Below are 16,282 nucleotides of genomic sequence, written 5' to 3' on the forward strand. Positions count from 1 at the left end.
CCCTGTGGGCTGCAGTGGGCCAGGTTTCACTCTCTCCCAGAGTTTGCGCAAACTCATGTCCATTGAGTCAGTGATTTCATCCAACCATCTCATCTTCTGTCGCCCCCTTCTCCTTTTGCCCTCAATCTTTCCCAGCATCGGGGTCTTTTCCAATGAGTCAGTTCTTCGCATCAGGTGGCCAAAGTATTGGAGCTTCTGGACTTGATATAAATAATACTGCCCATTCTGCTTTTCCCCTATGAGACTTACCTTCCCTACTCTACTCCTACCCAGAGGGATCCCTAGGGATCAAGTATTTTCAATATGCACCAGATAGTTCTTCCAGGCTCAGGCAAAAACCTACATGAATCTCATGCCCAAAGGCTCAGCTTTGTTTGTTTCAGTATTAGGATGGCATCTCCTCACTCCATTTTACCACCTGAGATATAGTTAAGCCTAGAAAGATGCATGCAGCCAGATGCTGGCCAGTGGGAAGGAAGCCTGGATATGCACAGCTCTCTACCTTTATATTAACTCCTGGCTACCCCATCCCTACTTCCTCTATGTCCCTTCCTCCCCTCAGCAAGCAAACACATATATGTAACCTCCTGTGTATACATACATTCACACACCACCACAGTATTTCATTCTGAAAATAATTTTATTATTTTACAGTTGTTCAGGAAAGTTCCTGGGTTGCTGTGACCGTGATTTGGTCATCACAGAACAAAGGATTAGAGCAGATCAGTGTGTCCACCAGTTCTCTCTCCTCTTTGGGTAGTGAGAGCAGGCAGGGGACATGTGCAAAAGGAGAAAATAACCAATCGGTAAGGATTGGGGCTGGGGAATAGGCACAAATGGAATTCAAACCTGGCTGTCATTCTCAGGCTTGGATTTAAATATTTTGTCTTCTTTATAGTCTCCCTCTATTTTATTCAGCTCCCTGTTACCACAGAGGGTAGATGGCATGCAGAGAAGCTGGAGTTGAGTGTCACCAACTGCAAAGCAGCTTTGGACTTCAGGAGGCTAGGGGTGGTTGTCACACCAGTCTGAACTCCCTGGCTAGGATTCAGTGCCTCACCTAGGGCTGGTTCCTAGTGTACTGTCTTAGGGGTTACCAGTGTAGAGCCCACATTGGAGGCTTATCCAGATAACACAGGAATGATAAGTATTGAATTCCACCATCCATAGCCAGCTCCTCTTGCCTTTCAGTGAAAGGAAAGGCACAGGCCACTTCATACCTCAGTACACATGTGATGATCAAGGGATAAGCAGTGGGATCCTCACCGTACAGTCCAGGACGACTCCAAGTATGTCTGAACAGACAGGGAAGGAGATGCTGTCCTCCTCTGTGATCCAACAGCTAACACCCCTGGGGAGTCCTTCCACTCTGACTCTATTTTGCCAGAGACCTAATTAGATACTCCTGTGAGGTAATATTCCCTGGAACATTCCCCCTGTCATGTTTATGGCAGGTCCACGTCCTCTCTGAAGTGGGAGAAAATATAAGATACACGAGGGAAAGAAAGTATCAATCAGAATGATACTGGACTTCCGATTATTAGGTTTATTGGAACCATCCTCCTGGCTGAAAGACATTCCTCAGCATCTTTCACAGGACCATAAAATATCAGAGCCCTGCAAAACCTGAACAAACATTGGGCTCAATAACCATTGCAGAAGTGTCAGGCCCTGGGCAGTAGGAGAAAGCAGAATCACTGGCCCCTGCAGCTCTAACCTGTGCTCATATCCACCTCTGTTTTTACAGGCACTTTCTGTGGAGAATTGGAGAAGAGGACCTGTAAGTGGGAAGACTGTTCCACTGGAATTGATGGTTTTGATGTTAGAGGTGAGGGAATTCCAAGTTCTGGGGGGAGTGGTCCAGAAGGTGAGAACTAGGTTTAGAGATGGCCTGTGAGACATAGAACGAGTAGGACATGAACCATCAGAAAGTAGACAGCTGCCAGCAGGGGCACCCTCGTCCGGGAGTGACAGAGCGAACGCAGGACCCGCTTCCATCCAGCACCACTCCGGGTCTGAAAAGAAAATGTGGAAGTCAGAGAGTTTCACCCTAGAGAGATCTGCCCTGTTTCCTTCTCCAACCACTGCAGAGAAGAGGCATCCTGAAAGGAAAGCTCCTTGGGGCCAGCAGCGTGGTACATCCCAATAGTTTCCTTCAGCCTTCCACACCCTTCCAGTCTCAGGCCCATGTTCCTTCTCCTTGACCCCTTGCCCTCAACACAGGCAGCCCGTCTGATAGCACAGTGCCCTCTCTTCAGCCTTCTCCCTTCTTACCCTCCGACAACTGCTGCTCGTAAGATCTATTAACAGCGCCTGCTCCTGGGAGCCGCAGGAGCCAATGATAGGAGACCGGGGAGAGTCCCATTCACCATGCTCCAACCTGAATTGAGGGAAAAAAAAAAAGAGGCATTGGTTCATGGCATGAGAGGCTGATCAGGTGAAATCACCCTGGACATCTTGCCATGGGATGCAGTGTAAGGGACTTGCAGCTCCCATGGCTCCGTCCCCATGCAAGGAGTGAAAGTGTAGACAGGTTTCTTTCAGTAGCAGCAGCAGAGATGGTAATAATTACCAAGAACTGACTGCCTACTGTGTATCAGATGCCGGATCAGGTGCTTTACATACATTTAATCCTCAGGTTTAATGTTGGTGTTATTATCTTCAAAGTAAGACTTAAAGAGGGAAAAAGTACTTGTCCGCAATGGTACATCCAGTAAGATGTAAAGCCAGAATTCAAAACCCAGCTGTGTCTCTAAACCCCATGCTCTTTTTTTCCTGCTATGCCACACCTGGCTCAGAGGAACTCTTTTAATTTTTTTCCCTGTTTATTAAAATCTAATAGGCAAAAGAATTCAAGAAAGATTTTTGTGGGGTTTTTACAATTAAACTGAACTACAGCCTCTATTGCTTTCTGTTTCATTTTTTGCTTAACTTGCTTATTTATTTAATACTTGAACTTCTCCATTTAATGAAGAAGCTGTTTTTATCCACTCAATGGTTTCTCTTAAAAACAAGAATTGACCCTCAGAATGGGAGAAAATAATAGCAAATGAAACATCTGACAAAGGATTAATTTCCAAAATATATAAGCAGCTCATACAACTCAATATCAGAAAAACAAACAACCTAATCAAAAAGTGGGGAAAAGACATAAACAGACTCCAAAGAAGACATACAGATGGGAAATAAACACATGAAAAGATGCTCAACATCACTCATTATTAGAGAAATTCAAATCAAAACTACAATGAAATATCATCTCACACTGGTCAGAATGGCCCTCATCAAAAAGTCTACAACCAATAAATGCTGGAGAGGGTGTGGAGAAAAGGGAATGCTCCTGCACTGTTGGTGGGGAATGTAAATTGATACAGCCACTATGGAAGACTGTATGGAGATCCCTTAAAAAATTAGGTATAAAATCACCATAGGACCCAGCAATCCCACTCCTAGGCATATACCCCAAGGAAACCAAAATTAATAGAGAAACATGTATCCCATTGTACACTGCAGCACTATTTACAATAGCTAGAACATGGAAGCAACCTAGATGTCCATTGACAGATGAATGGATCAAGAAGTTGTGGTACATATACACAATGGAATATGACTCAGCCATAAAGAGGAACGCATTTGAGTTAGTTCTTATGAGGTAGATACCCAGAACCTATTATACAGAGTGAAGTGAGTCAGAAAGAGAAAGATAAATACCATATTCTAACACATATATATGGAATCTAGAAAAATGGTACTGAAGAATTTATTTACAGGACAACAGTGGAGAAACAGACATAGAGAATAGACTTATGGACATGGGGAGAGGGCAGGAGAGGGTGAGATGTGTGGAAAGAGGGACATGGAAACTCAGATTGCCATATATAAAATAGATAGCCAACTGGAATTTGCTGTATGGCTCAGGAAACTCAAATAGGGGCTCTCTATCAACCTAGAGGGGTGTGATGGGGAGGAAATGGGAGGGAGTTTCAAAGGGAGGGGACATATGTATACGTATGGCTGATTCATGTCGAGGTTTGACAGAAAACAGCAAAATTCTGTAAAGCAATTATCCTTCAAAAAAACACAAAAACAAACAAAAACCCATGAGAATTGTATCAAGGGGCTGCAAGTAACACAGCACACACTTGATCAAGCATTTGCCTAGAGGGATGCACTTAATTGTGTGGGGAGGCTGGAACTCTACTCCTGATGTTTCCTCCACATGAAGGGATGTTGATTAGCCTAAAACTCCTGCATTGTCTTTACAGGGCCTACACTTTTCTCAGGAGTGAAGGAACACTTTAATCTGATTTGTGAGCCTGGAAAGAGAAACTCAATGTGCCCAGCCTAGCTCCACCCTGCCTGTTCTCCTCATGAGAGCCCGATTGGCTGCAAAGGACCCCTTCTGTGTCTGTTCCTCCATAAGATAAGCTTTCTAGGGGCAGCCTTGATGCAGACAGCATGGTCTGGCACCATGCAGGTCAGTCTGTCATGGTCTGTAGGCCAGGCTGAGTAAGGCTGAGAGGTTTGTAAGCATTGGTGAGCTGCTTTTAAACGGTAAGCCCACTGAGCTCCATTGGCATTGTGGAGTGTGTCGGGTGCTAACAGGACAACAGCAGTGCCAGGTCTGGGGAGGCAGCGCTCGATTAGCTGCCTCGGTTTCCATTCTGCATCAGGGCCAAAGAGGGAATTGTGGATGGGCTGAGCTTGGATTACCATGGCTTGCCTTGATCCCACTCTTGCTACAGCACCCATCTCAGGATGAGAACTAGATCCTTTTTATTCCCAAGTCTGGCCATGAAATGCACACAAGTACAATCAAAAAGGGCTTCTCTGGTAGCTCAGCTGAAAGAATCCACCTGCAATGCAGGAGACCCTAGTTTGACCCTTGGGTTGGGAAGATCCCCTAAAGAAGGGATAGGCTACCCACTCCAGTATTCTTGGGCTTCCCTGGTGGTTCAGACAGTAAATAATCCACCTGCAATGTGGGAGAACTGGGTTTGATCCCTGGGTTGGGAAGATCCCCTGGAGGAAGGCATGGCAATCCACTCTAGTATTCTTGCCTGGAGAATCCCCATGGACAGAGAAGCCCGGTGGGCTACAGTCCACAGGGTCACAAAGAGTCGGACATGACTAAGCGACTAAGCACACACACACAGAGAATCAGAAAGGGTCAGAAATGAAGAAAGGCTGTGTCCTTCAGTCCTTTACCGCCTGATCTGCTCCTCGGCCATGGAGAGGGCAGCTTCAGCAGCCGCTCTTTGGTCTCGTTCTTCTTCCAACAGTTTTCTCAATTCGTTCATCTCCTGTTTAGTGTTGCAGAGCTGCTTCTGGGCCTCAGAAAAGCTTCAGGACAAAAGGAAAACAACAGCATCACTAGATGCAGGACAGAGTTGCTGATACAGGGATTCGAAGTCTTCCCAAGGTTATAAAGCATGGACATTTATAGAAGGCTGTACAAACACAATGAGTATTTTAAAAGAACGTCTGTCTAAGGATTAAATAAAGCTGCGGGAAATGCCGTAAGAGATTTTAAGGACTTCTGAATATCTCTCATCTGAATATCATAATCTTAGTAAAATATGTGTGAGTAGGGAGGGTCTGTTTCATACACTACTCACACACAATTTGTTATTATAATTGTTACTTTATAATCCTCACATTAATCCTGTGAGGCCAGTAAGAAAAGACGACACATTAAATCCATACCATGGACTCCCATTCTAACTAGATGACCACCCAAATGCTGCCTACACAGCACACACTCCAGGGTTGAGAGCTGCTCCCCCACCTTAGCTGTGGCTCGCTCAGTTCTTCAGCATCTCCTTTCCTGTGACCACCATTCTTTTCCTGGGGAGCTCCTGGAGCAACATCTATATTTAGTGGCCCCTGGAAGAATAAGTTTAGTAATTCAGTGATGAAACCACTCAAGAAACTGTGCTTAGGCAAAATGAGAACTTGCTTAAGGCAGAATGAAAACTTGCTTAGGCACTGGAGAAAAAAGAGAAATCTTGGAGAGGAATACCTGTGTTATCACTCTCTTCAAGTTCAGATTTAGAAGTAAGAATCTTCTGCTCTAATAATCTCCTACATAAAACTCATCATTAGATTTTCCTCCAGATTCTCATTCTTGAATCTCTCCTCTCAAAAGTTTCAAGGCTTGTCACTGAATCCCACTTTCTTCTACTGGAGACTCATCTACTTTCCAGAAGCCACTCTGGTCCCTGCCTGATTCAGCCACTCCTCCCCTCCCCTCTCCTCTTCCTGCCATGTCCTATTCCCCTCCACTCATTCCCAGTCTTCATCGACTTCAACAACCTCTCCTCTCCACTGGTGTCAACAACACTGCCAACTTTGTTTCTCAGGTCCAAATCTTCCTACCGCTTTCCTATTACCTGAAGCAAAAAGCCTTCCAAAAGCCTCAGTCATCACTGTTTACCACTCACTTTTTTATTTCTCTCCCACCACCTCACTCAATGGACATGAGTTCGAGTAAGCTCCAGGAGTTGGTGAGGAACAGGGAAGCCTGGTGTGCTGCAGTTCATGGGGTCACAAAGAGTCGGACACAACTGAGCGACTGAACTGAACTGAACCTCACTGATGATCTTTTTCCTTCTAATCCATTCACTCTTCAGCTTTTCTTGGACCTTATTCCTTCACTCCTCTCCTCACTGTTTCTATCACACCTATTTAATCTTCAGCCTGAAGACATCAGCCTTTTCGATGCTTTGCTTTATGCTTTATAATCCGTGCTCAATTTCCCAACACTTTCCCCACCCCCTCACCTTCTCACTCACAGCTTGCAGCTCTTGAACCTGCTTCTCCAGGACTGCACAGTGATTGAAAAGGTCACTGTAGTGCTGCTGGTTCTCACGGAGACTCTGACTGGTGTCACAGAGCTGAATAGAAAGGGTATTTTTCTCTTCCAGCAGTTGAGAGAACTGAAATAGGAGAGACGATAAGCACTAGCCCACAGGACTGTTTCACCAGGAGCAGGCAGTGTGCATGCTCAGTCATGTCTGACTCTTTACAACTCTGTAGTCCACCAGGCTCCCTGTCCGTGGGATTTTTCAGGCAAGAATACTGGAGCAGGTTGCCATTTCCTCCTCCAGGGGATCTTCCTGATCCAGGGATCGAATCTGCATTTCCTGCATCCTGCACTGGCAGGAAGACTCTTTACCACTGAACCACCTGGGAAGGCCCACAATCAGGTAGAGATATAAACAAAGTCTGAGCATCCATGGAAAGAATTAGGGTGGCGGCTTGGAAAGGAGACATTCTATGCTGACAGCCCATCTGCTACTACCCATACTAGAGCCCAAGAAGCAGTGCTCCTAGTTAGCTGGGACCCAGTTAGTGGAAGCTTTAATATCCCCAAACTATGAACTCCATGAGGGATCACTGTGTATCCTCAATACCCAGCATATGGCTAGGCTCACAGAAGGTAGACAATAGTTATTTGTTTGCTGAATGATGAATAAGTGAATGATCAACCCTAGGGATGGAGATGTTCTCATTCTTGATCTAGGTGCTGCTTGTACAGGTGTCCTCACTTCGTGAAAATATACCAGACTGTATTTGTGATTTGTGTGCCTTTTTGGTGTTTTACCCCACTAAAATATTTACATGAAAAATGTTTCACTGGCTATTCACTGCAGTTTCAAGTACCATCCTAGAAAGACAAATGCCCAGAGTAACTCACAGTCTAATCTTCAGGAAAGCAAATATAACAAGGTTGAGATGGGATCTACTTTGTAGAAAGAGGAGGTGTTAAGAGCTATGAAGGGCAGAACTTTTTGGAAACAACTGAGTAGGCTGAAAGAGGAACTGGATAGGATCTGCTATGGAGTCTCCCCACCATAGCACCCCCTGAAAACTCCCAGAAAACACCCCCAACAAAGGGTCTGTAATTTTACCAATTCACTGTGACCAACTAACCTACTTTAAAAAACGCAAATTTTAAATGCAAATTTTTTTTAACTCTGCCAGAGTTAACAGTGTTATCAGTCTCTGATACTTCAATGTTAGTTGAATTTAACAACATTTAATGAGTGCCTTCTACACAAACCAGGGGCTTCCCTGGTGACTCAGACGGTAAAGCATCTGCCTACAGTGCGGGAGACCCGGGTTTGATCCCTGGGTCAGGAAGATCCCCTGGAGAAGGAAATGGCAACCCCCTCCAGTATTCTTGCCTAGAAAATTCCATGGAGAGAGGAGTGTGGTAGGCTACAGTCCGTGGGGTTGCAAAGAGTCAGACACGACTGAGCTACTTCACTTTCTTTCTTCTTTCTTTCTACACAAACCAGGCACTGTGTTTTCCATGTACATTACCATCTTTATCCCAGACTGACCTGCTGCTAACATTTGGGGCAAATTACTTAATATCTCTGGGCCTTAATTTCCTCATCTGTGTACAGCCTATTGATCTTTACCATTTTTGGATCACAGATCCCTTGGTGAATGCCTGAGTTTTTGTGATGAGAAACTTAACACTCACAAACACATCATTTTGTATATAATTTTTGGACATTTATATTGATAGCCCTCCTGAAAGCTAATTTTTGGATCCCAGAGTCTAAATGATCACTCAAATTCCTCCTGGCACTAACATAAACTACCTAGCTGGGTTCCTCTGAAGAAGGCAGAACTGGGTGAGGTGCTGCCAGAGAATAATCTGACTAGTCAGAGACAACAGGAGTATAAAGATTCATAAGATGGTGAGGGGAGGGAAGCAGGTGATGAAGGAAGAGAAGCCAAAGAATGGATGAGGGGACAAGACAGATATGAGAAGGCACTGAGAATAATTTTCTTTTTTTCCTGCCTTGCCCTTTGCTCTAGGGACCAGATGGCAAAGCAGCTCTTCCCATAGAAAGAGGTCCATCTACTCCAGCATGCTTCCTAGAGTGTCTAGAGTGGCCAGCCTGGGGTTCAGGAAAAAGCAAATTGGCTTCTTTAATTCCACAACATTAGATACACAGTGAGGAAGCTTACAAATGGAGTAGAATGAAAAGCAGACCCCTCACCTCTATCGCTCTGTCTAATCACATATGCAAGCCTCCTTCCTGAGACTCTTCCCTGCCACACACTAGTGAGAAATACCGGGGAGCTTGCTGGAGGATTTGTGAGAAGTTATGGGAAGATGATGTTGGGTAGGATGTCTTCCTAAAGGAGTTGGCTTTTATCATTCTTATTGAATGGGCTTCTCCAAATCACTCCCAAGGGCTCTGCAAAGGCGAGGAAAAAGAAATGGCCCTGTGTCTGGTGCTTTAGGGTGAGGGATCCAGGCTCTGAGAAAGGTAAAACTTTTGTTTTCTAATAGAGCTAGAGCCTAAGCTTAAACAGCTTCTACTTACCTTCTTGCTTCTAGTCATGGAAACAAGAAATTGAACTTCAGGCTAGCAGGGAACACATACCTTGCTGTTCAGTTGCTGAATTCTTAACTCCTTTTGGTGAATTTCTTTTAAGCTGTCATTGAGCTGAGTCCTAAGATGCTCTGTCTCATAAACTAGGTTTTGTGATCCATTGAGGGAAACTGATGTCTCTGGGGATGCCTGCCAGGATATAAACACTGATAAAACTCTCTCCTAACATTGTGCATACTTAAATCCTTCCCTCCAGAAACCCTGCCCACCTCACAGGAAGTCATCAGATGGCTTGCCTAATAGTGGCAGATGAGCACTTGGCTTGCAGGAAACTAAACGTTTCCTCCAACCAGCAATCAGCATTGGAATTACTCACCTGTCTTTGGTACTGCACTTTGTGGGTCTCAGTCTGTGAGGAAGAAGATCTCAATTCCCTCACAAGGTTCTGCAGATGGCTGAGCTGCTGATCTTTATCTGCGATAGCCATAAAGTACTGCTCCTTCATTCTCCTCTCTTGCATTTCCCAGGAATTCTTCTCTATCCTAGAGAAAATATGAAATAGGCATAGGCAAAAATATACTTGTGAGACAAAGATGAATAACTACGTATTCGAAACATGTAATGGGATGTAGAGATATAGTTGAAAATATATAACCAGAGCGAAATTTATGTTATAAATAGAATTGTGCAGCAAGATGATGAAGAGGAACTTAAAAGAGAACTGTAACTGGCAGGACTGGGGAAGATTTCACAGAAAACAGGTATTTGATCTGAACCCTGAACAATGAGTCAGGTTTCCATAATGGGAAAAGCATTCCAGGTGGAGAATAGAACAAAAGTACAAGAATGAATGAATATACACAGTGATTTTTGGAATTGTTGTAGCACATAGTGTGGTGAGTGGATAGAGCAGGGAATGAAGGTGAAGAGGAAAGAAGTCAGATACTGTGGGGCACTGAACACCATACTGAATAAAACTTACTCTGTAAACAATGGCTGCTGATGCTAAGTCACTTCAGTTGTGTCTGAATGGCAAACCACTGTAATTCTTTAGAACAACATCAGGGTTATGAGGGTGCCACTGTAGAGTCTGAAGGAGCTGAGTTCAAATGCTGGCTCTGTTCTACACTAGGCATGAGACCCTGAGTAAAAGTTACTTAATCTCTCTAAGTTTCATTGATGAAATGGGAATAAATGATCTACTCCTTAGAATTATTGTGATGATTTAATGAGATACCATATGTCACGTACCAAACACAGGTGAGCAATTCCAACGCTGATTGCTGCTCAGAGGTAACCACTACCCAGGAAGCATCAGCTTCCTGAAGCTACATGTCCATCTGCCTCTATTAGGCAAACCATCTGATGACTTCCTGTGAGGGGGGCAGGGTTTCTGGAGGGAAGGATTTAAATATAAACTGCTGCTATTTATTTATGCCCTGCATTTGACCAAGAGGGAAGCTTCTATTTGATTCCAGCTAATTTTCTGAAGAACTAGCAAAACTGCCTCTGTGCCAAATTCTTTAGTTCTACTTCTCGCTACACTATGCCTGAAAAAAAAAGGGGCTGTAATCAAATTTCTGCAGCATCTCTTTACTTTGACTAGTCTCTATTTTTCCCAATAATACAAGGCTGTGTTTGAACTACATCAGACTTTTCTGTCTTTTTCTCTAGAAGCAAGGTAAAATGGTCCTTTCTTTTCTAAAGGACATAAACCTATTATGAAAGAATCCTGCTGTGTCAAAAGGTGACCTGCATTACAGTCAGATTTTTTTTTTTCAAAAAGGCAGAACAATAAAACTTAGAAACTAAAATAAATTTTTATTACAAGGCCACTATATGGAAAAGGCACAGAAAATCCTCTAATACACTTTCTCTGATATTTGTCTGTGAAAAATGAGAGAGAATAAGAAAGGAAGAGTTTAAGAGTGAGAATGCACAAAAAAGATCACAGATCTTTTACAAAGCTTCAAATAGCCTTTTTTTTTTTTTTGAAAGATGGACAAGTAGTTACAATCTGGAGAGACCCTCAATGGAGAATAGGAGCTAAGGAACAAGCCTGATTACTTAAGAGAACAGCCATAAAAGGGCTATACCTCATTACCCCTTAAGTAAGAGAGCACAGGAACCAGAGCAGAATAAGCAAACCAGTAGTTGAAGTAGAAGAGAAAGGTTATTGCATAAATCCATACTCTTCTGATGAGCCAACCCCAGTGCCACAGAAACCTGAATGAGATGTTGCAGCTTTTTCATATTTGGAAAGCTCATTTCTTGAAAGTATTTCAAGAGCAAGACAGGGATCCTATTTTAAAAAGATATTCAGCAAAGAAACTGGTCCTAAAGCCAGTGAATCAAATCTGTCTTCATGTCTTCTTCCTTCTAAAGGTGAAGTAAAATGTCTTCCTTTCCTTCTTATAATTTACTCACAGCCACTTGATATATAATTTTTCTTTCCTTCAAAACTGCTTAAATGTGGAAGGTAAAGAGAGAAAGGCTAAAAGAATGGTGAAAAAGGAGAAAATTAAGGAAACCAAAAAATCAATAGACAAGAAATCATTTTTTTCTCCCTCTTTTTCTCTTCCCTAAGGGTCAACTTTATCAGGAAAGTCTTCTTTCAGAATCTCTGTCATGAAGTTTCAAGAGGAACAAGTGGCTTCAAAAAACAAGCCTTTAAAACTGTGCACCTCTTCTTTCGTTGATAATAGCAACTTGACACAATATTCTTTTAGTTCAGCTCAGTTCAGTCGCTCAGTCGTGTAACTCTTTGCACCCCATGAGCAGCAGCACGCCAGGCCTCCCTATCCAACACCAACTCCAGGAGCCCACCCAAACTCATGTCCATTGAGCTGGTGATGCCATCCAACCACCTCATCCTCTGTCATCCCCTTCTCCTCCTGCCCTCAATCTTTTCCAGCATCAGGGTTTTTTCAAATGAGTCAGCTCTTCCCATCAGGTGGCCAAAGTACTGGAGTTTCAGCTTCAACATCAGATGTTCCAATGAACACCCAGGACTGATCTTCTTTAGGATGGACTGGTTGGATCTCCTTGCAGTCCAAGGGACTCTCAAGAGTCTTCTCCAACACCACAGTTCAAAAGCATCAATTCTTCAGCACTCAGCTTTCATTATAGTCCAACTCTCACATCCATACATGACTACTGGAAAAAATAATAGCCTTGACTAGACGGACCTTTGTCAGCAAAGTAATGTCTCTGCTTTTTAATATGCTGTCTAGGTTGGTCATAATTTTCCTTCCAAGGAGTAAGCATCTAATTTCATGGCTGCAATCATCATCTGTAGTGATTTTGGAGCCCCCAAAAATAAAAGTCACTGTTTCCACTGTTTCCCCATCTATTTCCCATGAAGTGATGGGACCAGATGCCATGATCTTAGTTTTCTGAATGTTGAGCTTTAAGCCAACTTTTTCACTCTCCTCTTTCACTTTCATCAAGAGGCTCTTTAGCTCCTCTTCACTTTCTGCCATAACGGTGGTATCATCTGCATATCTGAGGTTATTGATATTTCTCCTGGCAATCTTGATTCCAGCTTATGCTTCTTCCAGCCCAGCATTTCTCATGATGTACTCTGCATATAAGTTAAATAAGCAGGGTGACAATATACAGCCTTGATGTACTCCTTTTCCTATTTGGAACCAGTCTGTTCCATGTCCAGTTCTAACTGTTGCTTCCTGACCTGCATGCATATAGGTTTCTCAAGAGGCAGGTCAGGTGGTCTGGTATTCCCACCTCTTTCAGAATTTTCCACAGTTTATTGTGATCCACAGTCAAAGGCTTTGGCATAGTCAATAAAGCAGAAATAGATGTTTTCTGGAACTGTCTTGCTTTTTCGATGATCCAGCACATGTTGGCAATTTGATCTCTGGTTCCTCTGCCTTTTCTAAAACCAGCTTGAACATCTGGAAGTTCATGGTTCACGTCTTGCTGAAGCCTGGCTTGGAGAATTTTGAGCATTACTTTACTAGCGTGTGAGATGAGTGCAACTGTGCAGTAGTTTGAGCATTCTTTGGCATTGCTTTTCTTTGGGATTGGAATGAAAACTGACCTTTTCCAGTCCTGTGGCCATTGCTGAGTTTTCCAAATTTGCTGGCATACTGAGTGCAGCACTTTCACAGCATCATCTTTCAGGATTTGAAAGAGCTCAACTGGAATTCCATCACCTCCACTAGTTTTGTTTGTAGTAATGCTTCCTAAGGCTCACTTAACTTCACATTCCAGGATGTCTGGCTCTAGTTGAGTGATTACACCATTATGATTAACTGGGTTGTGAAGATCTTTTTTGTACAGTTCTGTGTTTTCTTGCCACCTCTTCTTATATCTTCTGCTTCTGTCAGGTCCATACCACTTCTCTCCTTTATTGAGCCCATCTTTGCATGAAATGTTCCCTTGGTATCTCTAATTTTCTTGAAGAGATCTCTAGTCCTTCCCAACTATTGTTTTCCTCTATTTCTTTGCACTGATTGCTGAGAAAGGCTTTCTTATCTCTCCTTGCTATTCTTTGGAACTCTGCATTCCAGTGGGTTTATCTTTCCTTTTCTCCTTTGCTTTCCGCTTTTCTTCTTTTCACAACTATTTGTTAGGCCTCCTCAGACAGCCACTTTACTTTTTTGCATTTCTTTTTCCTGGGGATGGTCTTGATCCCTATCTCCTGTACAATGTCACGAACCTCTGTCCAGAGTTCATCAGGCACTCTATCAGATCTAGTCCCTTAAATCTATTTCTCACTTCCACTGTATAATCATAAGGGATTTGATTTAGGTCATACCTGAATGGTTTAGTGGTTTTCCCCACTTTCTTCAATTTAAGCCTGAATTTGGCAATGAGTTCATGATCTGAGCCACAGTCACCTCCCGGTCTTGTTTTTGCTGACTGTACAGAGCTCTCCATCTCTGGCTACAAAGAATTAATCAATCTGATTTCAGTGTTGACCATCTGGTGATGTCCATGTGTAGAGTCTTCTCTTGTGTTGTTGGAAGAGCGTGTTTGCTATGACCAGTGTGTTCTCTTGGCAAAACTCTATTAGCCTTTGCCCTGCTTCATTCTGTACTCCAAGGCCAAATTTGCCTGTTACTCCAGGTGTTTCTTGACTTCCTATTTTTGCATTCCAGTCCCCTATAATGAAAAGGGCATCTTTTTTGGGTGTTACTGCTAAAAGGTCTTGTAGGTCTTCGTAGAACCGTTCAGCTTCTTCAGTGTTACTGGTTGGGGCATAGACTTGGATTACTGTGATATTAAATGGTTTGCCTTGGAAACGAACAGAGAACATTCTGTCGTTTTTGAGATTGCATCCAAGTACTGCATTTTGGACTCTTTTGTCGACTATGATGGCTACTCCATTTCTTCTAAGGGATTCCTGCCCACAGTAATAGATAAAATGGTCATCTGAGTTAAATTCACCCATTCCAGTCCATTTTAGTTCACTGATTCCTTTTCAGTTCAGTTCAGTTCAGTTGCTCAGTTGTGTCCGACTCTTTGTGACCCCATGAATTGCAGCACGCCAGGCCTCCCTGTCCATCACCAACTCCCGGAGTTCATTCAAACTCATGTTCATCGAGTTGGTGATGCCATCCAGCCATCTCATCCTCTGTCGTCCCCTTCTCCTCCTGCCCCCAATCCCTCCCAGCATCAGAGTCTTTTCCAAGGAGTCAACTCGTCACATGAGGTGGCCAAAGTACTGGAGTTTCAGCTTTAACATCACTCCTTCCAATGAATACCCAGGACTGATCTCCTTCAGGATGGACTGGTTGGACCTCCTTGCAGTCCAAGGAACTCGCAAGAGTCTTCTCCAACACCACAGTTCAAAAGCATCAATTCTTTGGTGCTCAGCTTTCTTCACAGTCCAACTCTCACATCCATACATGACCATAGGAAAACCATAGCCTTGACTAGATGGACCTTTGTTGGCAAAGTAATATCTCTGCTTTTTAATATGCTATCTAGGTTGGTCATAATTTTCCTTCTAAGGAGTAAGCGTCTTTTAATTTCATGGCTGCAATCACCATCTGCAGGGATTTTGGAGCCCAAAAAAATAAAGTCTGACACTGTTTCCCCATCTATTTCCCATGAAGTGATGGGACCAGATGCCATGATCTTAGTTTTCTGAATGTTGAGCTTTAAGCCAACTTTTTCACTCTCCACTTTCACTTTCATTAAGAAGCTCTTTAGTTCCTCTTCACTTTCTGCCATAAGGGTGGTGTCATCTGCATATCTGAGGTTATTGATATTTCTCCCAGCAATCTTGATTCCAGCTTGTGCTTAATTTGGATACTATATGGGTGACATCAAGGTGATGCTCCCTTGTGCTCCCAATCACCTTCAGAGGGCCCTAAATTCAGTGCTCGGCCTTAATGTGCATCTGAAGGAAGATGGTTTCTTGATGATGAACTGCGATTATAGGGAATAAGCTGGGGCAGCTATTCCCTGCCGGAAAAAAGGCATGAGGTTGAAGTGGAGTAATTCACCTTCCTTCTGGAGATTCAATTACAGAATGAAGAAACAGGAGAAATTCAGTTTTTTCACTTATGAGAAAGTCTGTAAATATGTTGAATTGAAAATTTTTTGGATGTAATGTCACTCCATAAAACTTAAATGACCCAATTCGAAAAAGTGTTTTGTTCCATAAACTTTGCTTAAGGTTTATTTTGACATACCATGTTAGTAAAGCATCTAGGATCTGTGAAGGAACAAATCTCTCATATTTACACATTAAGAGCTCTCTTAGGAGGACATCCCTCATGGTGCAGTGGTTAAGAATCCACCTTGTGATGCACAGGAAACAGGTTTGATCCCTGGCTGGGGAACTAAGATCCCATATGCTAAAAGGCAAAGAACCTGATGCAGCCTAATTAGTAATTAATTTTAAAAATGCTAAAGAGCTCTCCTAGGGATGTTACAATAATTATTTTTAT

At 43.1% G+C, this 16,282-nt stretch overlaps 1 protein-coding gene across 11 annotated transcripts in view; it reads right to left on the reverse strand.

The window, feature by feature from the left end:
- Window positions 1-621: 621 nt before the first annotated feature.
- Window positions 622-16,282, reverse strand: part of GOLGB1 (golgin B1) — a 76,363-nt gene continuing 60,702 nt past the window's right edge. For 6 of the 11 annotated variants that reach the window (XM_070796794.1, XM_019953099.2, XM_070796579.1 and 3 more), the window contains 7 exons: window positions 9,736-9,901; window positions 9,411-9,548; window positions 6,783-6,938; window positions 5,789-5,886; window positions 5,209-5,343; window positions 2,275-2,380; window positions 622-2,015 (listed from right to left, as the gene is read on the reverse strand). In XM_070796794.1, the coding sequence (XP_070652895.1) occupies window positions 1,881-2,015; window positions 2,275-2,380; window positions 5,209-5,343; window positions 5,789-5,886; window positions 6,783-6,938; window positions 9,411-9,548; window positions 9,736-9,901 (934 nt within the window). In that variant the 3' untranslated portion in view covers window positions 622-1,880. The remainder of the gene's footprint in view (window positions 2,016-2,274; window positions 2,381-5,208; window positions 5,344-5,788; window positions 5,887-6,782; window positions 6,939-9,410; window positions 9,549-9,735; window positions 9,902-16,282) is intronic. The other 5 variants (XM_019953178.2, XM_070796506.1, XM_070796744.1 and 2 more) reach the window with 4 other exon arrangements.

The sequence above is a fragment of the Bos indicus genome, chromosome 1 (genome assembly GCF_029378745.1).
Source record: "Bos indicus isolate NIAB-ARS_2022 breed Sahiwal x Tharparkar chromosome 1, NIAB-ARS_B.indTharparkar_mat_pri_1.0, whole genome shotgun sequence".
NCBI classification, from domain to species: Eukaryota; Metazoa; Chordata; class Mammalia; order Artiodactyla; family Bovidae; genus Bos; species Bos indicus.